We start from the raw sequence: 24,031 nt of genomic DNA, 5'->3' as shown, positions 1-24,031 counted from the left end.
CCTTACTTGCCATCAGCATGGTCCTTTGAGGTGATTAGTAAAACAGTGCTCCCAAAGTCATTCAGAATCTTTCTGCAGCACTGTGCTATATTGGTGTGAGACCCACGGGCCAATACTCTTTTGTCCAAATAATGACACATCTGTTTTGTCTTATAAATAACGAAACCAGCAGACTAATATAGTAATCTTTGTCTTTGTTTATGTTCTTTAGTCCGATTACATAGTTGTAATCACGGTTACATGAAAACCTAATCAAAAAGGTACAAGGACCAAATATACACCACAAAAGAAATTAATTGTATACTTGCATAGCAACATAGAAAATGACAACATAATGGCCCATCGTTTTTATTAAAAAATAGCCCATTAGCCCTATCATATCTGCACAGTAAAATATACTCCATCATACCTCGTTCAGCGCCTCATTCACAGCAAATTTAAAAGGTCACTCATGTTTGTTTCCATTTATCATCATCATGAGAGGGCAACACATTCAAACCAACATACTCACCCCAGACAAATTTCCACTAAGGTGAACTGCAAAGGTGGATGCACAAGTGTTCAGCAAAAAAATATGCACTGGGTACTAACTCGGTGGCAGATGCTCAGCTTGGTTAAGCGATAGTGTAATAAAAAAAATATATATTCTATATGTCACGGTCAAGAATTTTCCCATTCACAGATGTGATAGGGTTAGGACCTTAAAAGTACCTAGATGTACAATACCTGGTAATCTTTCAGTACCTATAAGTCAGTTTATCTAGGCTATTCTTTCTACATCATCCTGGCTACCTTAGTTTTTCCTCAAGGCTGCAAAACAAATAGTGCCAAGATTAACCAGCTATCTCAGGAGTAAGGTGATGGAACATAGGAGAGTCAACAAATCAGAATCCTAGCCGATTAACGTGTAAGCATGAGCTGTTAAAATTTTACAGGTCTCCACCCTCTGCTACTATTCAAAGAGATTTCCCATTAAGGTTGAAGAAGCTAAAGGACTGACGATACTGAAATTATTGCAAGAATGATAAGTTTTATTTGCACAAAATCTAGGGCAATTGTGTACTCCAACATTGAGAACAGATACATGTAACTATAACATGAATACTAAAGAATTTGAACCTCAAGCAGGCACAGGAAGGCACATGTAGAAATGTTATTCCATTATGCAAACGGAGAAAAAGAAGATAAAGTGAACACTACATCATAACTAAGCCAAAAAGCCTGGAGATAGTGGCAACGATAACAAACAAATGTCAAAACTGCACATATACTTACATCGTTGTAGTAACCAGCATCCGGCTGGATAGCACGCATATCTCGCTGATCTCTCTGCCACACTCTGTTCTGGAATAATAATAGTATTCTCAGGTCACTACAGAGATTTGCAAATTTGCCATCTACACTACAATAGCTCAACAATATATTGCAGGAGGGCAAAAAAGAATAGTTTGAGCGATGGAAGGACTGGGGAAAAATGGTGATTACCCCAAAAATAAAAATGGCACTTATGAGGCACACCATCAATGCACAGAGGTGCAGTAGAACAGCTCTCAATAATCAGTTTTTTAGGTTTTACTCATAGTTTATTAGTTCACAATCCAGCAACTGGCTGTTGGATGAGTCATAACTTACAAAGTACTACGTTTGTATTGATATACACCCATACATCAGTCATCAAAAAGAAATACTTCACGTACAAGATATTTAGGGCAAAACACCTATTCACTCCAATGGAGCCACAAGGTACCGTCCATACAACATTTGTGTCTGTGAAAGAGCTGCTTCATTGGTGCCCATATAACTAAAGGTTGCTGTCATCTGTCACATGGTAATGGAATGGTTGCTGGTGCTCTGTACCATCTCATAACCTTTTTGGCTTGGTCCCGTCTTACGGCCACTCTACCATGCAACATTCTTATTGCAGCACTAATTTTCCACCATACCTGTCTAGCTAAACATCCAGCTACTGAAACACCTATGCACTCATTTCTGCTAACATCCATCCACCCATATGTTCATCAATATAACTAGCCATCACCTTTACTTCATCATCCACTATAAAAATACAACTACACAACTATGTGTTGTCATGATCAAAAAACAAGCACAAGTACAAATTCAGTCTCTTGAAGATTTAATTTCAAGGAGGTAACCAGTCATTGCCTCTTCAAAGTGCGGCTGTGTCGCACAAAAAGTAGAGTCTTGGAGTTACATGTTATTCGCATATTAGTGTAATTTTTTTGTGTTTGGTAGTTTCCATTAACAATTTTACACATTACCAAATTACTCACACAACATTAATAAATAAAGAAAATACATTGATATTTGAAAATAAGATGGCATGGCATACTGGTATTCTATACATTGCATTCTAAAATCTAACATTCCCTTGATAGGATACTAATAGGGCTCTATAGCCATCATAAAGTTATTGACCTCATAATGAATTAATGAACCAAAAGCAAATAAAGCATAAGGAAATAAAAAATAATAATACAAACTATGTAACAAGACAATAAAGGTATGCATTTACTAATACTACAACATCCTTTTTAAGGTACAACCCCTTCGGAGAATGAATAGCCAACCTGTGTTCCACGTTTTATACAGACGGAGGGCATATCTCCCACTCTAAAATTCGCGATTCAAGGTGGTTTATGTGAGATTAGAGACCCAATTTAACCAACATTTAAAAAGACACATTCCGTGTATCCTTCCAATTACTCAAGACAACCTTAACCGCCGCCATCAGTAGCAGGTCCAGGAGGGCACTGTCCTTATCGTTCAGTGGAAGCCAACCAGAGTAGAGAGTGTCCTTTTAAGGGAGCATGAAAAGAGATTAGAGATAAAGTTGAATACCCAGACATAAAATGGTTCCACACATTTACCAAATAGTAACAGAGGTGCGAGGTCTCCAGTCTCTTCCTTACAGTTCCAGCAACTAGGGTCTTCACGTATCTTGTGCAAATGTAGGCGGGCTGGAGTCCAATAACCTTTATGCAGTAACCAGTATTTTGTCTGTGAGAGGGCTGGTGATATTTTATTCCTGGAGACAGAGGTCCATGTTTTGGTCCAGTCAGCATCGGAGATCGGGGAGGAAGAGCGTGAGTCCCAAAAAGAAATGAGTTTCTTATTGAGGGTAGATTGTTGTGGACGGAGTAATTTGTAAATCCAAGAAACTTGGTGACCTAACTTGCTTATCTTTTCTACGTACTGTGGAAGGGAAGGAGGTGAGGGCAATAAGTTAGCTTTCGATATCGCAGTCTTTATTTTTAAAAAGTTGTAAAACTCCAAAGATTCCAGATTATATTTAGACTGTAAATCTTTGAATGTAAAGGGGTATGCTAAATCAAAAATGTGTGGATTAAAAGATCCCTCTAGCGATCCAGGCATCATTATATAGGGTTTTTTCCTTTACCGAAGATATGATGGTTGTCCCATAGTGACTCCAGATTAGAGGGTCTTATGCGGAAGTCTAATATTTTATCTAATTTCAATAGGTAGCCTCTGTATGTTTAAATATGGATTTTGAGCATTTGACGTTCGAGCAGTTGGATGTAAGAAGGGCTGCTGGTGCAAGATTGTTAATCATGGATTCTTCAATATCTAGCCAGACGGGTGTATCTTGCACGGGCAGTATCAGCCAGTACGAGCCTTGTTTAGCTAAAAATGCAGATTGGTACAATTTGAAGTCTGCGAGGTTGACCCCTCCAAGAAATTTGTCTAATCTAAGTTTCTTCAACCCAATCCTGGCCTTTTTCCCTTGCCATAAAAATTTGGATAAGTGAACGTCTAACTCACGATGGAAGTCTTCGGTTAATAAAAGAGGGGAAGTACCCCGTTCAGTCTTAAGACAAGAATCTTTGCATAGATTTTACAATCCACATTGATAAATGAAATTGGCCTATAATTTTCAGGTAATGGAGGGGGGTGGTCCTTCCCTTCCTTAGGTATGACGATTATGTTGGCTTCTTTCATTGAATTAGATGTACGACCCTCCAAGATTCTTCCAATAAGAGGCATAGGGATTTAATGCTCAAATGAAAAAGAACTGGAGATAAGGTGAAGCCTTGTGGGAGACACCGCAGGATATGAGGTCAAGTCTGGTTGTTAAGTTGCCTAACGTGACTAGGTGCAAGCGACGTGAGAGGAAGGGTTGGAACAAATTAAAAACTTGGCATTTGACACCCATTCTGTGATCAAGGATTTGAAGAAAGATAGCATAATCACGAGTGCAGAAAACTGCAGGTAGATTAAATAAGACAATGAGTCATGTATTTACCTTGCTGAGCGTCTGGTAGTATTGTAGGATTTCACTACTACATAAGATTACAGTGCAGACAACCAGTAATTTGTGGTACTACATTTTCATACATATTTGACAGTGGTCTTCAAACAGCGGGGCTGAAAGCAAAGTCAGGTTTTGTGGAGGGTGGGGGCCACGTTAAATTCCTAAACTGCATGGATTCAAACCTTGCTTAGGAGATGCCGAAGAAAATGTTTACAGGCAGGCGCAGACCCAGTCAACTAGTCCCTAGGAGTGGAACCTCTGGCCTCCCACTTACCCAGTCAAATAACCTATTGAGTTACTGTGAGGGGGTGCCCTACACAACATTCCTGATATCGCGGGCAACATGTACATATCACAGATATGGCTTACCCGTGGTAGCCACATCGTCAAAACAAAGATACGGAACAGCAGCTTCCCTAAAGATAACTCCTCCCCTGTGTCCTCTTCCCGTACAGGGTCACAACTCCTACGCATCGGAGGCTGAAATAGGAGGGACTAACCCTGGAAGCAGTTCCGCACAGGAAGTGAAAAGGGCCGGAGAGACAGACAAGGGGCGCGAACAAGCCGGAGCGAAGGAGGAGTTTCAAGAGAGCGGAGACATGGAAGAGGTCGTCGGAGAACGGAACGAGGAAGACTATTTCAGAGAAGAAGACAAGACGTGGTATGAAGACTGGTGGTCCCCATAGGAGGAGGCTGGAGAGCGGCCGCAACTCAGGAGAGTTGGCGCGAAGCCGCCTCCCTGGGAAGACCAACCAGCCCCCAGAAGACCTATCAGAATCCGGAGACGATCAGGAACCACCAAAGAAAGAGGAGACCAGGAAGATCGGCCGCAAAACCCCAAAGACAATATCTAAAGGCATTTACCCCAAAGTTTTGAATAAAACAGGCCCACTATATTTAGCCTCCTCGTCTGTTTATCCGGCCCACCCTCCCACAAGTGGAGTCAGAAGTGGGATCTGCCGGAGACAAGGAGGCTGTAATTGCATGGATGGCCGAAAACCAAGAAAGCCTAGAGAAGGCTATGGAAAAATTCCTCACAGTAGTAGAAGAAGACCAGGGAAAGCTACAGCAGGTTATCACAGAGCAAGGCCAGACTCGTGACACCACAATAGGAAAGCTTGCAGATGCCCTGGGATAACAAAGGGGCCAGAGTACCCTACCATCAGTGATCCTACAAAAATATGTAAATGGAGAATACCCGGAATACTTCTTTAATAATTTCTAACGGATGGCCCTGGCCACAGCATGGCCAGCAGACACGTGGGGCCAATACCTGGGGACTTTGCTGTCTGGAGAACTGCCGGACTCATATCAAGCGGCCAACATTCTAGGAACAACCACTGAAGCCTCCATCCCCCCATTCAGAAATAGGTTAGACAACATGCGCATCTCACACTAGAGACAGGAGTGGAAATTGCTAACACATACAGTAGAGCCCAAGAAGTATACAAGCATTTGCAATGCAATAGGTCTCGCAGTTGTGAGTTTGAGCTGTTGGCATTGTAAATGGCAATGCCTTTTAATTACGTGTTGGTTTTTAAAACATAAATGAAAGGCATTGTCATTTACAATGCCAATAGCTTAAACTCTCGCAAAAGCGAGACCTATTGCATTGCAAATGCTTGTTATCTTATGCAATTAATAACCATTGACAAAGCCAATAGTCCTCACTTGTTGTAGGTATGATGTTACTTGTATCACATATCTGGATGAAATGACAGAAACAGTCAAATACAAATCGGGCGGCACACTATGCTAAACATAGATTTTTAGCGTGTTTAAAGCCACGCCCCTAATTACACTGACAACGCCCCTTTGAGAGACCCCCCAGTTTTTTCATCCCACTTAAAGCCCTGAGCCTTCCGTATTGCAAGTGTCCTGGTGAGCGCTTCTGCTGCCATTTGTCTGTTAGATGCCGCCCTGCTGCTCTGACTTGCCCGCCCCTAGGAGGACTGGTGCGACCTGCGAGTGCCAGCGCACCTCTTCCACAGCCGGACAGGGGACCCCGAAAGATAGCCGAATGGGGGTAACCGTAGAAACAGGCAGACCACCCAGGTCTTCCATAGCCGCTGAAGGATGACGGAAGGGGAGACCACCGGCGCTGGGTCTCCGGGTTCGTGTTTGGCGCCTTCGCGGTCCAGCATTTCAACTCCAGAAGCGACACAGTAAGTAACAACGTGATGCTGTTGGGTTACTGCAGAAGCTCTTTAACACTTTGTTTGTGGTGGGACCGCATGTTGCGTACCCTCACCCAGAGGGAACCCCCTTGCTCATTTACTCTTCATTTACCGTGTACTGTCCTCGCTGTCTTCCGTGTTTTGAGTTTGCAGAAATGTAGTAAATAGACTCTCGTTGAGAGACAAAGAAGCATTTGCAATGGTTGGTTAATGAAGTGGCATCCCATGGTTCAAATCATGAGGCTGTGTACTGAAAGTGTTTCCCGGCCACGGAGTCCACTAGAAAGAAAAGTATGATGTCCAATGTTCACCGACAATCAAATAACACCACAGGGAAGATATCAACAAATGATAGATATACCCAAATTTTTGTGTATCCAACAGGGAACATACATTACATTGAAAGGCACCAAGAGATTCAGTTCAAATGAATTTACAGAAATAGCTGCATGGGTTTCATTAGCATACTCAACATGGTAACTTACTTTATCGCTGATCCGGGTGAAACAATGCCAGTGGTTCCCGGCTCTTCCTCCGGAGCTGCAGAAGGCCTTGCACGACCATGGAATGAAACGTCTGCCCGAGCACCCATTAACCGGCCAGTAAGGCCCCCGCCTGCCCGTCCTCGTAAAAGCCGAGATTGCCTTGCTGCGCACGCGGCCCTGCTGACGAGCTCACCAAACAAATTGCAGCAATGGCTGTGATGGCACGCCTTAGGAGAAAAGCACTGTGAAAGTGAAAGTGTGGGAGAGCGCGAGAAGAGACATGCGCGTTCACAGCACGTGTCTCCTAAAGCACGCGCGTTCATAGCGCGTGTCTCCTAAGGCGCGCGGTCCCAGTCATTGACTGCAATGGCTTTGGTAAGCTCGTGTACCTCTCCTGTTTCCACTTCGCGAGCTACACGGTGACAAGAAGTCTCGCTTTGCGAGCAGCGCATGCGCTGCATCGGTAGCGAGACCTAAAAAGGGACGTGAAGAAACCCCATGGAGAACAGGTAACGGTGGGGGTCATTGTCCTTCCCGACCTCTGCTGGTCAGAAAACCTGACCCCGTAACAGTCATCCCAGGGCCACCTGTGTTCAGAGCCCCGGGACCTCCAATGTTGAGAGGCGCTACACCTGGACCACAGTGCTATAACTGCGGGGGACTAGGGGACATAGCCCGCTTTTGTCTTCAGAAAGAGGAACCGATGGAGATAGGCCTCGCAAGGAATTATTGTGGTCTCACCCAGTCTAAACAACAACCCCCTTATCGTTATGGCGGGACTGTGAATGGATATCCCATGACAGCTCTGGCTGACACTGGCTGCCGACAAAGCGCGATGCGCCCCCAGGACCTGGGTACCAAGCTTGGCACAGTTGATGGTACGGTAAACATCCAATGCGTCCATGGGGATACGAAGACGTATCCCACTACCCATGTTCGCATACAACACACCACGGATCCAGGGTCTGAGTTGAAGGTCAGTCTCATCCCTCGACTACCAGAACAAGTCATACTAGGGAACGAGTACCCGCATCTGCCGGAATTGCTGCTTGAAGCAACACCGAAGGAGGAGGAGGAGGAGTGGTGAGGCAGTGCTCTCTTTTCTCAAAGACAGAAAGAAAAAGGACAAACTACAGGTGGTTTTCCTACTATACCAGTGGAGTACCCATGAAATAACGACAGACACTTCCACACAGCCCAGAGAGAGAACCCAATTTTACAAGGCCATTCATTTATTGGGTCAGAGAACGGGTTTAGAGCATTCTCTCTTCCAGGAATTTAAAATGGTTTGAAGAATAGGATGGGTGGGCGTCTCAGTCAAGTCGTTCCAAGGGGACTGTGTTGTGTTAACATTGAGGTCACCTCTCCTAGTACGTACAATTCTGGAGAAGGAAAATACTGGGCTCTTTAACATCCGTGATATACATACGTTACCACTAGGTTACTTTTACAAACCACCGAATTTCCATGAACCTCGAGGTACCACCTTTATGGGGGGCAACTCCAGGGGTTTCGGGGAGCCCTGATTCTCGATCCTGATGTCCAATCGCTTCAATGCTTTGTGTTCGTTGGAGGATATAGACTGACTGGGTGCAGGACTGTTGGCTCTCCCAACCTGTGTAGTGGAAGGGTCTGGTGTTTTGCGAAACCCTGGTTATTCTAGATCAGGAATAGTCGGCCCCTCCTCTAATTGTAATCATATCTGGGATACTAATGAGGTTCAAAGAGAGCCAGAGGCGGAGATTATAATACTAGATGAACACACGGATTTGTTAAACGCTTCTCTTTCACCCAATCGCATTGTGGGGGGCTCAACTGGGACAGCCACGGCTAATTGCTCCAAGAGTGGTAAACCCGGTTTATGCAATGTTCTCTCCTGGAACGTTGCTGGTATTTCCTCTAAGTTAAACAACCATCTGTGGAGTGATTTTATTAGCCAGTTTGAGATGCTGTGCCTTCAGGAAACCTGGGTCAAGGAGGCGGTTCACTTGAATGGTTTCAGGACTTACCATACCCCAGCGGCTAGTAGTCTGAGTGGTAGGGCTAAGGGTGGTCTCTGAATTTACATATGTTATGTTATGTTATGTTATGTTAAACCCGGTCTTTTATAGCGCACGGCTACTCCTAGGTGTGTCCCGGCGCTTGAACAGAAAAACCCGAGAAAGAAAGTCCAGGGCAGATGCAGGGCAAACAAGAAGATTACTGAGTGAAAAGCCATGACTTCAGCTCCTTCCTAAAAACCAGTAGATTACTGATTTTCCTTAGAGAGACGGGCAAAGAGTTCCAACATCGAGGTGCCAAGCATCGAAAAGAGCGACCTCCAATCCTAGCCCGCCTGATGGAAGGAACGGAAGCCATAGCCAAAGAAGCAGATCTCAAAGCTCTAGAAGGTACATAGAAGGCCAGACGCCTCCTAATATATCTGGTCCCAACATGATGGAGCGCCTTAAAGGCAAGAGTCAGTGCCTTAAAAGTAATCCGTCTTGAGACAGGAAGCCAGTGAAGCTTTTTAAGCAGCTCCGATGCACTCGCCCTACGCTGAAGGCCATAAATGGCCCTTGCGGCGAAGTTCTGCACTAGCTGAAGGCGCGCAAGAAGCAATTTCGGCAGTCCAAGGTAGAGCACATTCGCATAATCCAGGCGTGAGCCTATCAAGGCCTGCACAGTAGTCTTTCTATGCTCCAGGGACAGAATCGGAAGGAATTTTCTTAGCATTTTCAAAATGGCAAAGCATTTCCCTGCGAGCTCGCGAATCTGAGGCCCAAAGGAGAGGCCATCATCTATCTGGAACCTGAGGTTCTTTGCCTTGGAAGAGGCTTCTGCCAGGGGATACATGTCAGGGGCCCACCAGGCCTTCCATCTAGGATCGGGGGAGCAGCCAAAGAAAAGCAGTTCCGATTTGTCGGAATTACATTTCAGACTGTGCTGTTTAAACCAGTCAAAGACCGCCCCCAGACAGCCTCTGATCCGCATACCGTCAAAGTCAGAGCCCTTTGTGCAAGTAAAGAGGAGCTGGGTGTCATCAGCGTAGGATACGATCTGGGCACCGAACGACTCCGCCACTGCCGCCAGAGGGGCCATATAGATGTTGAAAAGGGTGGGGCTTAAGATGGAACCCTGAAGGACCCCCACCTCCAGTGGCGGCATGTCGGCAGAGAAAGGAGGCGCCCAGACCGTTTGCCGGCGGCCGGCCAAGAATGATTCAAACCAATTCAACACCGTTCCCCGTAGTCCGATCTCCCGGAGTCTTGAAAGGAGACCGCCGTGAGGAACGGTGTCGAAAGCCGCCGACAAATCCAACATAACTAATATGGCCTTTCCTCCAGTGTCTAATACTTCCCTAATGGCATCGGTAACTTCAAGAAGAGCGGTCTCCGTGCTCATATTGGCACGAAAGCCCGACTGAGTGTCGTGTAGAATGTCATTACTCTCAATGAAGTTCGATAGGGAGATATGCACATGCTTCTCCACCACCTTAGCCAAAGCCGGGAGAAGGGAAATCGGCCTATAGTTCGCATGGACCAAAGGGTCCAAATTGGGCTTCTTGACAAGTGGCAGGATCAATGCATGCTTCCAGGTCTGGGGGACCACTCCAGTGTTTAAGGACATGTTCAGCACCGGGTTGATCACGGAATTTATGGCAGAAGCTACTCTTCCAAGACATTTTGCGGGGCAGGGATCTTGCGGAGAGCCGGACTTGAGCTGAGTAAGGAGGTCAAGTGAGGCAGAGAGAGACAGGGATGGAAACTCAGAAAAGGAGGGGCCCTTCATAACAGAAGATGGTAGACAAGGAAGCCTGAGCTCCGATACAGATACTAAATTAGTAGGGGAAAAAGTATCTTGAATGGCTTTAATTTTTGTAGCAAAAAAGATTGCGAGTTGGCAAACCCATGCTTCCGAATGGGAATGAGAAGGCAAAATCGAGGTAGGGGAAATAAAGTCTTTTATGATGCGGAATATTTCTTTACTCTTATTCGCCGCATCCTCTATTCTTTTATCAAAGTAGACTTTTTTCTCAGCCAAAATATGGCGATGATAGAGCCTAGTTAATTCCCTGTATTTGTTTTTATCACTAGGATCATACAGGCGACGCCAAGCCCTTTCGGCTTTTTTACATTCACCGTTAATACTAAAAAGACAACCCTGTGCAGGATAACTATTACCAATTAGTTACATTGGACTTAGATCCCACGCACTCCATTGTTGTCATTAATTTTTATAATAATATTCCCGCTTACTCAAAATATGGTAAAAATGCTGAATAACGTTAGTAGGAGTAAAGATTTAATGTTGATATTGGCTGGAGATTTTAACTGTACTTTATGTATGAATGCTGGGGACAAACTATGTGATGCGCTAAATGATGGCGGCACATGCGTGTCCCATTTTCGACATTCGGTCCTGGGGGAAGAATTTAATGAGCTAGTCTTCTCCCTTGATTTGGGCTTTGCAAATGAAATGTGTCCAGTTCCTGTTTCCATGCCTTGGACATTTAATGGCAGGGGCCTTTTTTCTATTACTGATTAGGTTTTAGTTTCCAATAGTCATGCGTAAACCCTCCATTCTTTTTATGTAGCGGATAACTCTTAGTGACAATTTCCTGCTTTGTTTGGCGTTCCCACTACCGTCCACCTTGATTTAAATTTCTAAATAGCATAATCATTTGCAAGGAAACCTAGTTTTGGGGAGCACTAATGGGTATTCCTTGCGTTGGACATCGGTGGACCAAACTGCACTGGTCAAAACTGTGTTGGGCAACTGCAAACTAGCGATAGAGACCTGTCTGAGTGAGACAGCCACTCCAGAAGATATTTTGTCTTCATTCGAGACCGTTACCCACGCTGTTGGAGAGTCTCTTACCAAACGTAAAAGTACTAAGGGCCCTCACAATGGATGGTTTGACTCTAGGTGCACTCAAGCTTATTCCCATTTGAAAAAGGAGTTGCATATAATGCCAAGGAATACAACTTATGTAAAGATGGCTAGAGATGCTTGCAAACAAGCAATTAGGGATCTGAAAGCCCCTTTAAAGAAGGGGGTGTGGGAAGCATTACATTCTGCCTCAGTACTTAATTATAGTGTGGCTTTTTGGAAAGTTATTTGGGCCCCTTTCTTTTCCAGAGAGGGCGGACCAACTATCGAAATAGAAATAACCGAGGAGCAGTGGATAGAGCATTTTACAAAAGTATATCAGGGGAACGGAAACCCACCCATGATGGACAATTCTACCCAGGACGTCTGGCTGCAGTGCACCCTTCCCACCAACTTGGGTGGAATCAACGATTGTGCCCATTTAAAAAAAAATATGTATGTATGTGTATATATATATATATATATATATATATATATATATATATATATATATATATATATATATATATATATTTATATATTTATTTAGGACCTAGTTACCATAGGAAATTCCGAACATTCTATTGGGAATAACTTTGGCGCCGATTGAGGGATCTGTTGGTAATTTTCCTTAAATTTGCCTCGCTCCGCTCTGCTCCTTCCCTGAAAGTTTCGGGGGGGATTCGTCAAGCGGGGGCAGAGAAAAAAAAGGGGGGGTCCCAAAACGTGTTTTCCCCATGTTAATTTCGTAGGGACATTCTGACACGGCTACAGCTCGAACGGCTGAACGGAATTACACCAAACTTGGCAAAACGGTAGGGACAGGTATGCAGTAGTGCCTTTTCTATATTTGGTGAAAATCCCTCCAGTAGTTGTTGAGAAAATTGAATTTGAGCAAATTATATATCTATATGCGATCAACATTCTATTGGGAATAACTTTGGCGCCGATTGAGGAATCTGCGTGTAATTTTCAAGAATTTTGGCCAGCTCCGCTCCTTTCCTGAAAGTTTCAGGGGGTTTCGTCAAGCGGGGGCCGAAAGGGGGGTCCCAAAACGCGTTTTTACACCAAACTTGGCAAAATGGTAGGGACAGGTATGCAGTAGTGTCTTTTCTATATTTGGTGAAAATCCTTCCAGTAGTTGTTGAGAAAATTGAATTTGAGCAAATTATATATCTATATGCACTCACCGTACGCGCACCGTACGCGTACGTGCGTGTACCCTTACGTGCGCAAGCGAGTTTCTGATTGGCTGGCAGTCGACTGTCAACATTCTAAACTGTCCAAACCAGGAAGTGTTGGCCACCATCTTGTTTTTCAGGAGAACTGAGGCACAAGAGAGCCCAAAACAAGAGTGGAAAACACGAAAAGGGGGCAGGGTAGAGACCCCCCAACCCTCTAGCCCTTCTCAGGGGGTCCCAAAAGGACCCCCAAGGGCAAAAAAAAAAAAAGATTCAAAAAAATCGCGAGGTATACGCACGGTACGCGTACCGTGCGCGTACCCCGCGATTTAAAAAAAAAATTTGCACTTGGTGGTCCTTCTGGGACCCCTGAGAAGGGCTAGGGGGTCAGGGGGTCTCTACCCTGCCCCCTTTTCGCGTTTTCCACTCTTGTTTTGTGCTCTCTTGTGCCTCACTTCTCCTGAGAAACAAGAGGGCTGCTCAGGTGGTCCCAGAAGGATAATAACATTTATAAACGTTATCCGCTAATAGAATTAGCATTTACAAAACCTTTGAAATTTATTGAAAAAAAATATAGGTTTCAGGCCTTATATAGTTAGGAATTAGAATTTAAAAAACCTTGCAAATTCACTGAAATAAACATAGGTTTCAGGCCTTATATAGTTAGGAATTAGCATTTAAAAAACCTTGCAAATTCACTTAAAAAATCATAGGTTTCAGGCCTTATATAGTTAGGAATTAGCATTTAAAAAACCTTGCAAATTCACTTAAAAAATCATAGGTTTCAGGCCTTATATAGTTAGGAATTAGCATTTTAAAAACCATTGAAATTGCTCCTATATAGTTAGTTGCACTAACTATATTTCACGCACCCGCAATCCACTGCTGATGATGTCACATATTACATCATTCATGACATGGTCAGTGACATCACTGATGACATCACTGATGATATCTCAAATGACATCACTGATGACATCATCCATGTGATAATACAATACAGCTCCTCACACTCTAATCTAACCTATGATACACCCAGTGTTAAATACAAACTACCATTCCTGAAACCATTGACACAGTAAAACCACTTACCACATACGCACTTCACTGATTTCTAGGTCTACACACACATCCACTCATTCACCCATACAATCTTTCATGCATAGTCACTCATCAATACAAGACCAACATATGCACTCATACACCTATACAGAGACTCACACACTGCCACTCATCCATGGAGTTACTGACACCTAGTCAGTCATGTAAAGAATCAATCACACTTCCATTTCCACAACTACAGTTATACACACAAAACCTTGCTTATTTAAACATAGACTAACACATACTTACTGTTTTTTACAATCACTGATACAAGTACATGTTGATAGATACAGTCACTTAAGCAATCACAGGCTGTTATATATAGTCATTTATATAGGACAACTCTCACATGCACTGTGTTTTACATATGTACTTACTTGGACATGTAGCACTGAGATATCCATTCAGTCACCAACACACCCATGCACACAGTAAACCGCCTATACAGCTGTTTCCTCATGCACTCTTGAACCCATACACCAAGTGAATCAACTGCTCACACATCTATGCACAGAGTCACACACCTCCCAGCCACCAACACACACACTCAGCCTCACATACAAATACTTGGGCAACCAATCAATAACCCATATAGCCACTCATATAGCTACTGATCAACACATGCAGCAGCTTACACAACAACAGACATAATGATGCACACATTCTAACAGTTTAGTCACTAACCCATGCATTCAGTAAGACACATTTACTCTCCCACTCATACAGTCAGTCACGCACCTACTAAATCCATTATCCAAACACTCCTACATACACTCATTCTACAATATGTTAAACACATTTAATTTTTAATTTACAGGAACACACATTTACTGGATGATGTCATTTGAGATGTCATCAGTGATGTCACTGACCATGTCATGAATGATGTAATATGTGACATCATCAGCAGTGGATTGCGGGCGCGCGAGTTATAGTGAGTCCAACTAACTATAACGTGGGAATTTCAATGGTTTTGTAGGAGTAAAATGTTCAGCTAACTATAACTGGTGTGAAACCTATGGTCATGCGGCTAAACCCAAGTCATGTAGCAAAAGCACCCAACGCATAAGAGCTGCAAAAATCATTTCTTGCGGGAGGGGGCGAGGCAAAACCGTACGACATCTTGGCACACTGGTAAATAACATGACTCATCCAGAATCGTCATGGGTCGGTCCATTGTCGAAGTCGGGATTAGAACCCACGTTTTTAAATTCACAGGTCAGGCAGGACATTAGCATTCAAAACCTCTCCCCTTTGTGCGCTGTCCCTGTCTTCATTAACACCTTGGCTGCTATGGATTTTCCCCTCCTGTGCTGTTACTCCAGATTTACCATTGTTCATGACGAGCTCAGCTCGTCATGAGCACACGACCAGTGTACTGCATGACGAGCTGAGCTCGTCATGAGCAGCGAAGGGGTTAAAACACAAACAGGAGATGCAACATGTTCTTCAATCGGTCACATTAGGACTGTATGGGAACGTTTATTATTTACTTTAATACAGCCTTGATGCTACTACAAATAAAACAAGTTTTAAGATTGGAAACATCACACATAAACAATGAATAATTGCAATTATGAGTGAAATTGTAATTCCAAATGTGTGACACCTTGAGTAACAGTTTCTCACAAATGTAACAGAGGAATAAAGTCCATGTAAAGAGATAATATCTGCAACTACCCACTTCTGAGCAGTGAGAAGACTTACAAAAGACCTAGAAAATGTTGTAAATTCCCTGTAATGGAAGGCCACTAACAAATTTTGCATTTCTAACGTGATTTTTACAGTAATGAATACAGAATTACTCACTATATTGCTGAGACTTTAAACTGTTTCAAATGGCTAGTAGCCAGATATACCTCAGGCAGGCTTGAATGTGACTCTTTGGGGGCCGGACTGTCCCTCAAGCAAATGGTGCCTGCTGCACCAGCTGTCATCACTGAGCTCGAGTCAAGCCTCTAGAAAAGTAGATGCTGGCATGTTGCTTTGATGATTTTGTTACTCAGGACTGCTAGGTCAGACACCAAATCCCAGAAGCATTGCATCTATAGAGTTGTGTGATTAGTAAGAACCAGAAGGGTTCTTTAAGGGATTGGTTGTGCTTGCTTGACCTACAGATTGGAGAATTAAAGTCTCTGTTAAATTGTGCCTCTTAACTTTCCCCCCTGATCAGGTAGTTTTGCAGCCTGTCACTGTTTACAGTCGAGGTTTCTTTCCAATTTAATTTAATGTTGGGGGAAAAAATGTGAATCTGGGCCTATGTAATGTAACTAGTGCTTTGGATTGAGGTGACGCTATATAAAATTGTAAAAGGAAAACATGTCACCCAGAAAACGTTTTGTCCCAATTCATCTGCACTGGGCTGAGCGCTGATCAGAGTGAAGGCGAGCCTTTGTGTCTAAAATCACAGGGCTGGGGGAACTTTGGCCAGACGCTCACTGACCTGTGGGGGCCATTCAGGCAGGGCTCCAGACTTCCGCAGCCTCAGCGCTGCCCTCTTCCAGCACTTCCCAGGCTCCCAGGCTCCCTGCTGGACGCGACGAGACGGCAGATCGGGGACTTCATCCCCCAATACCCCTAGCGCCTTGGAAGGCGTGCTTCCGGTCCCGCCCCCCGGAGGTGCGCTAAAGGACAGCGCGAGCCCCCGCGTCGCGGGATCGCACGCGGGAGAGCGCCCGGGGCTAAGCCCGGGCAAAGGGCGGGCCCTCTGTGGCCCTCAGAGGCACGAGGAGGACGGGACGGGCCACCACACTTGGCATCATCATTGGAGAAGGTAAAGCCAGGTTCTATCTTATTTCTCTACCGCTTGGAGTGGTCTACCTTTGCCACCAGGATTTTATCTCCAAATTATAATGTCCATCTGGGAAGAGCTGAATGCCCTCTGTGGCACAAACTATATCCCGGATGCACCAATCACTCCCATAGTGACCAGAGTCACTGATCAAGTAATTTGTACTCCCCAGGCAACCCCCAATACAACTCTCTCTCCATCTAACAACTGCAGCCCCTCTGTATCTGGCCCGAACCCTGCCTCATTACCATCGGATAAGGCTGAGACTCGATCCCCTCTACAATCGACCCTACTGGCCCAAATCGAGCGACTGCTATACACTGCTCTATCTCCACTGGTAGTCAAAATAAATGATTTGGGGGACAGACTGAGCAGGATCGAGAAAACTATTGTTCGTCATACCCACAAACCGGAAACCCTGTTAATCCTATAAGCCCTACCCCCACCAACACTCAGGAAAGGTCTATGATCAATGCCCCGACGATACTGCAAACTTGTGACTCCCCTGTTATACCACCTATCCAAAGTGGTCGCAATGATATCCTTAATCTCGATCATCCCCCACATAGAGCTCCTGTGATCGCACTAAAAAGAAAGCATCGCATTGATTTACCCCCCGAAGCAGCCCCATACATCACTGTTCTCTCTGGGGTCCCCGCACTCAGACCAGGAAAACGTGAACTGCATCAGGACCTACTGAACAAAGCCATCTTTTGGCTCAAAAACAATAGACCATTATCTTCTGCGCTAGACGGTGGGATACTGAGCGTAAGAAGGGTGGGGTGGCTTGGTCTTCTGCCCAAAAATGTTCCAGGGGACTTGATTTTGGTTAAGTTTAAACACAGGAACATTGCCCCCTACTTGCGATCTACCCAGCCCAAACGTGGCGATGGTTCCATCCGTATCTGGGACCTGCATGACTTTTATCCTTGTCCCCGAGCATCGAATCACCATAACAGCGGGTGAACAAGGGGGAATCTGAGTATTTTGGGTTATCGTTTGAAACGCGTTATTATAAAGAAGCGTATGATTGCTTGTTATCCCTGTTAACTGCACGTATATGTAATGCCGTTTTAAACTTTATTAGACCAGCTTTGGTGATTAGAAATAGATATTGATGGAATTTGGTTTAAAGAAAAATTATGTAAACATGTATTGTGATTTTATGGTTGATTAATTTTATTGCCCTTTTAAAATGGTCTATGCATACTTTTATGGTTTCTATATGAAATCGAAATAAAGTTTTGAACCACAGGGCTGTTAGGCTGATACACTTCAGAGGAGCAAACACTTCAGATGAGTAAAGCGCAGAGTGCTTGCTGGACCAGGATAAAGCTCTATGTTACTGAAAACAGAAACACACAAAACAACTTCGCCGGGCACAGGTCGGTCTCCATAGCAACTGGTCACCTCTATGACATGGGCCCAGATCATGCTTATTGATGCAAGCCGTCTGTCACACAGTTAAGAAGCGAATTAGTACCAATACAGTTTGATAGCAGTGAACCACTTTCATATTTTGCTATTTGAGGGAATAAATTCATTTATTGGTGCACTCACCTGACCCTGTGCCCGGATGGTGCCAGGCAACTGACCTGCCTTTAGACTGTCACGGGAGTGCTGTGCGTATCTCGGCCCGGCCCGTGCTGTTCAGGACTCAGACATTGTGGTTGTAAGTAAGTGGCAGCACCACAGACAAACATATCCTGTTGTGCCGTCTGGAGTCCAGGGCCTCTCTGTCCCACGTGCACCTGGGCCGATTCTCCCAAACAGGATGTGAGAGGCCCCAGCACACATCTCTTCAGCTGCCAACGAAATCATCAGGATGTTAAATGCCTTCTCTCCTGACTGACTTCAGCGGCCCCTACTCAACGGTAGTAGAACGGAGACTCACCAATGCCTCAGATCACACAGTAAGTGGCACAGCACCTTTGGGAGAGGTGGTGGGGGGCCGTCAGAGCACTGTTTACGGCACTTGCACAGTGTTGGGCAGGATGTGAGGTAATTGCGCCAGGTGCAGCACTGCCAGCCGCACCGGCAGCCAGTTAACACACAACTTTTATCTGAGAGGGCAGGCCCCAGGGTCCTGATAATTTTAACTGGGCAGGGGTGAGTCTTGATGAACACGGCCAATGATGCGGGTGAGGGGGGCATTGGCAGCAGTAAGAAGCAGAAGAGGTCAATGACCTGGGGTTTCAGGGGACTGAAAAATTGAATGTGCTTCTGTGTCTTTTGTATGCGAACACTCACATTACTTTCACCCATCTAAATAGTCCTCTACTTCCTCAATTCAAAACAATAGATAGCTAAATTGGTCTTTCTAGAATTCAAGCTTAAGCGCTGAAGAGCACAGCAGTGGTCAGTGGGGAGCGTGAAAGGTACGGAGTTTCTTTCAAGAGGCAGCGATACGGTCTGTTTTACGATAACCGTAGCACCCAGCAAAGCTCAAGCTCCCCTGATTTACCGTTGGTAAAGAGATGGAAGATGTCACATGATGCGTGTGGTTAGCCCCGCGGCGGGAATCAGCCTGCACTCTGCTGACTGTAGTTTTGCAAAACAGAGCAGCATCCGATGTCAATTACTGAGTCTGCGGGGAGCGAGAGCTGTCAGTGTGCACTCAGCAGAGCAGCCGCCCCCTCCACCCCACCCTCCCGCGCACACAGGTCAGAGGCCCCACCACCATCCAGGCAGCGCACGCTAGCAGAACCCTGGCTTTAGTTTAGCCACTTTCAGCGCCACCACGCGTCAGCAGAGAGTCAGGGGCAAATGGTTAGAGGTTACTGTTAGAACCTTGTTTAGGGTTATTTACAGCATGCGGCGCCGGCGACTCAAGGCTGGGTTGCAGTGTTTCTGGGCTTCGCTTTCTTTCAATAAAGCAGCCTTTTGCGCAAACCCAACGCGCCAAGAGTGGTCCCTCCGTCCCCTGCAGCAGGTGGCAGAAGTGAGAATCCGACACTGCCACCCACGGTGCCGTTACCAAAGGAATGCAGAGACCACAGCGTGACATTTACGATACAATCCCATTAGCGCAGCTCAGTGTTTTTACAGTTTCAGAAACATTATCCAGCAGAGACCGGCTTCCTGCAGCATGATGCGCGACAAAACAGCGAGTCAGCAAACAAACTGTCTCCGCCTGTCTCCGCCGTGAGCATGCACATCAGCGTGTCTTGCGGCTCGTGCCCAGTGGCAGCGCCTACGGTCTTCGTCGCTGTCCTTGAGGAGTGCTGCGCGGCCCTGGGAGGGGGCCGCCAAAGCAACAGAAAAAAAGCAGCCCCTGCCTGCCCGAGAAGAGCTTCCAGGAGGCGACCAAGGCGGGTGAGTGACGGCACTGCCGTGCCTGTGATTACTTTCTAGCCGCAGAGCGAGCTTATTCACTAAGGGCTCTTTAAAACATTAGAATAATTAGACCATTGTTTTCATGTTTAATCAGCCGCAGAAAAACAACTTGAAGGTACACTTTGGTGCGCGTTGACGGGCCGTGGAGCCGACGGCGGAGAGGGGGGAAAGTAACTGCATGAGGCTTACAGGGGAGACAGGAGATGAACAGCGCGTGACTGTACGTGCGTTCACCGATCCAGTCCAGCCGGCCTGCAGCCTGTGCGTGCCCATCTCCGGTCTCCCTTGCAACCCTTGAAAGCATAGTCGACTACAATAGGTCTCGCTGGCGACAGCGCTTCGCGCTGTATCGCCAGGTGCGAGACCTAAAAAGGAGACAGGCATGACCCTGCATGTTACAGGCCTTTTTCATTACTTGGTGCCATAACTAAAGTAGTGGGTATAATAATATTGGAACGTCTTCAGGTTTGGGCAGAGGAGAATTCCATTCTACAGGAATGTGGAATTCCTATAGCCCGACACCCAGGTCATATTGTTTGAGGTTAAGGGCAACAAGTTTTCATGTGTATTTTGTCCTTGGGACAAGTAGGCCCAACCCCGCAGCACAAACCCTTTGGCTGCCGTTTTGCAGTACCACATTATGGATCAGGCAAGGGCACTGTCTGCAGTTACTTTTGTCCATCTATTAATGCTGTTCAAACTTGTATTGATGGTTCGTTAATTGGAAGCGTTTATTACTAGGGTGAGCGCTGCAAGTAAATGTTGTAAGCTCTGACCGCACTACTGACAGTGGTTCCAGTATAAATGTGTACACACGTTTTCAAAGTTTAGCAATATGAGGCTATGTATAATGCTCATAGAATGCTCTGATTTGATGCAAATATTTGCAGAAGCTTAAAAGCAAGATTGACGATTCTTGGCTTTCAATATAAAATGTTCAGAAAAAAATGAAAGCAGGAAAAAAATTTTTTTGCTTAACTACAGTAATATTTCAGGTACCATTTCTATGCAGCATCGTTTAGTAACATGTTGATGCATGCTAGTATTTCCCAAAAATATTCGTAACGGAAAATCAGTGTAACCAGTTTCAATAAGATTACGGGAAACAACAATAAAAAAGCATTGTCAAAGCCAGTAGGTCTGAAATTGGTGGTCAGCTTTTTCATTTTGTCAATATGTGACTTGTTTTCTCATGGCTTTTGTAAAACCTTATTGGTGTGAGAGCTGCCAGGCCCTCACCATTATAACAAACATTGGCAAAAGCAAATATTGTTTTTAGTCTCAAAAAGCACACTCTCCCACAGTAGTTACTGGCACTGAATAAAAGGACTGTGTGCCGATATGCTTCTTGTGAAAGAGCAGAATGCTCTCACACTCCGTGAAGCCAGCCGATACAAGGAGAGACACAATTTTAATTAAAAGCAAAAGGTTATTGTCACTGCTAGACCAAATTAGGAGCCTAATTATTTAAGAAAGTCTCAAAAGTGCACCAATGGTATACGCCCTTGCATTAAGTGCAACTATACGGCTTCCGTGAAATCCCAAGAATTTACAGAAATAGGACAAGAAATAGTTCTCCTAAAAAATATTTGTGAACTGCATTTTAGCATGAGCAAATGTGCATGTGTAGATTTGCTCATGAGAAAATCTGAGTGCATACAAGTTCACTTCCCATCCAACCACTTTTTTCCCCAACTCTGGAAGAAGGTTTACGTCTGCCCTCGTCAGGAGTAAATTTCCAACATTTCTCAGTATGGGAAAAGATTAGAGAAAAGTTGTTGAAAACTTAAAACATGCAAGTTAGTAGATTTTCAGACTCAAAATGGCATTCTAACCCTGGAACTTTTGCATAACACCGCCTTCAGACCCAGTATGTAGATCTGCGGAAACATGACAACATGAGAGGATTGCAAGTATTCAAACACGACTATGGTATGAACCCTGGCATAACCAGCGAGGCTATATCAGAGCTCTTTTATAATGAGATTGCGGCCATACGTGGTCGCCACACTACATGGCACCAAAGGGAAAAGTGGATTTTGTTATAGGACAAGTAGATTTTATGAAGCAACCTGCCCCATGGACAAGTGGATATTTTATTCAATTCCACACCCCTGATTCTATCGGACCTGCAATACGGCTTTCGAGTCGGAGTAGGGACCGAAGAACAGGGTTTGAATTGGTCTCTTTTAGTGGGCAACACTAGGGCTAAGGTGGGGAACCTATTTTTAGTCTTCGTTGACCATACAGCCACATTTGATTGCGTGATTTATTCAAAACTTTGGTCACTTTTAGAGGTGATGGGGGTTGATCCACAGATTATTTTCTTAGGCGTTTTTATAGCGATGCCAACGCACCCGTCCACTGTGGTCTGCAGGGCGAACGCTCCGCTTCCCTTCTGGATTAGAAGTGGAGTCAGGCAAGGTTGTGTCTTGGCTCCGTTTCTCTTCAACTTGTACACAAACTGTTTCGGGGAGGCCCTTTTAAAAGATAACCATGACTTCCCTCATGTAGCGGGGCATCCTATCCCAGCCCTTTTATATGCCGACGATGCGGTGCTGACGTCCCACACACAAGTGGGACTTCAGAGGGTTTTGAATAGTTTTACTTATTTTATGAATGAGTTAGGCTTTCTAAGACTTTTGTTATGCGTTGCGGTACTGGCATTAAAAGAACTAAAGATATGTTTGGGGCAGGACAGAAGATGGGGGTCACCAATACATTTTCATATCCGGGAATTCTTTTTGCCCACAATGCTTCTTTGTCTCAGGCAGTGTCTGCGAAAACAAGCATTGGCATTGCCAATAGGTCTCGCTTGTGGGACCTTATAAGTATTTAGTTTTGCAGCACAATATCCGATTATGCAACAAGGATATTGTGCTGCAAAACTAAATACTTATAAGGTCCCACAAGCGAGACCTATTGGCAATGCCAATGCTTGTTATTTATCCAATACATTAAGTGCTCTCACGCCGTGGAGGTTTAGGCTAAGACCGCGCTACATAACAATTAAATACATAAAAAGCTCTACAAAACAGCCTTTGAGAGGCATCTACGGCTATGGACTTTTCGCCATGGCAGCCGCCCCAGGCAGCCTGGACTTGGTGGCATAAATCTTTTTTACGGATACCGCGCTGTTTCACAATGTGCTCACAGGTCTCGTGCTGACACTTCCTCCGCGCGGCGAAGCGTTACGTCACCAGGACACAGCTGCAGGACAGGACACTGAAGAGGAGGCGCGCGGGAGAAACGAAGATGGCACAGAGAGAAGTAGAACCGGGGACAATAAAAGCAACAGATGTGAGGTAAAGAGGGGGTGCCAGATAAAAGTGTGGGATGAGCAAGTAAGTGAGAGGGTAGAACGCAGATTAACATACAAACGAGCCAGAGTGAAGAGTTAGAGAACAAGAGGCATGGGAACGACAACATATCTAGACAGACGGAAAAGGAGAAAATACACCAAAGGGAGTACTGGTGTTAAGGAAAATAAGAGTGTTATAGACGATAAAGTACAAACATGAATAACTAGAGAAATCAGAAGAGATGGGTGGAATATTGAATACATGGGGAAGCATGGAGACTAAGAAAAGGAGACCAAGAAGCAAGGAAATGGAAAATTGAAATAAGAAGAATGAAACTAAAAGGGGAGGAGGAGAAGAAAAAGGTGGAAGCGATGAAAAAGAAGAATCTGGGAATATGGAAACAGGAGAAAGAACACGCAAGTAAGAAAATAAATATATGCACACTTTGGCAGTCCCCACAAAAACGCAATTAAAAGCTGACACGAGAGAGCAACAACAAAAAAAATGCAGAGC

The 24,031-nt window shown here is 44.9% G+C and overlaps 1 protein-coding gene across 1 annotated transcript in view; it reads right to left on the bottom strand.

The window, feature by feature from the left end:
• The window catches only part of WDR33 (WD repeat domain 33), an 833,238-nt gene that overhangs the window by 695,837 nt on the left and 113,370 nt on the right, over window positions 1–24,031 (bottom strand). The window contains exon 3 of the mRNA XM_078665596.1: window positions 1,276–1,344. Coding sequence (XP_078521722.1) covers window positions 1,276–1,344 — 69 coding nt within the window. The remainder of the gene's footprint in view (window positions 1–1,275; window positions 1,345–24,031) is intronic.

Source organism: Lissotriton helveticus, chromosome 11 (assembly GCF_964261635.1).
Source record: "Lissotriton helveticus chromosome 11, aLisHel1.1, whole genome shotgun sequence".
NCBI lineage: Eukaryota > Metazoa > Chordata > Amphibia > Caudata > Salamandridae > Lissotriton > Lissotriton helveticus.
The sequence above is the reverse complement of the archived record's forward strand: the minus strand, read 5'-3'. Positions and strand labels throughout refer to the sequence as shown.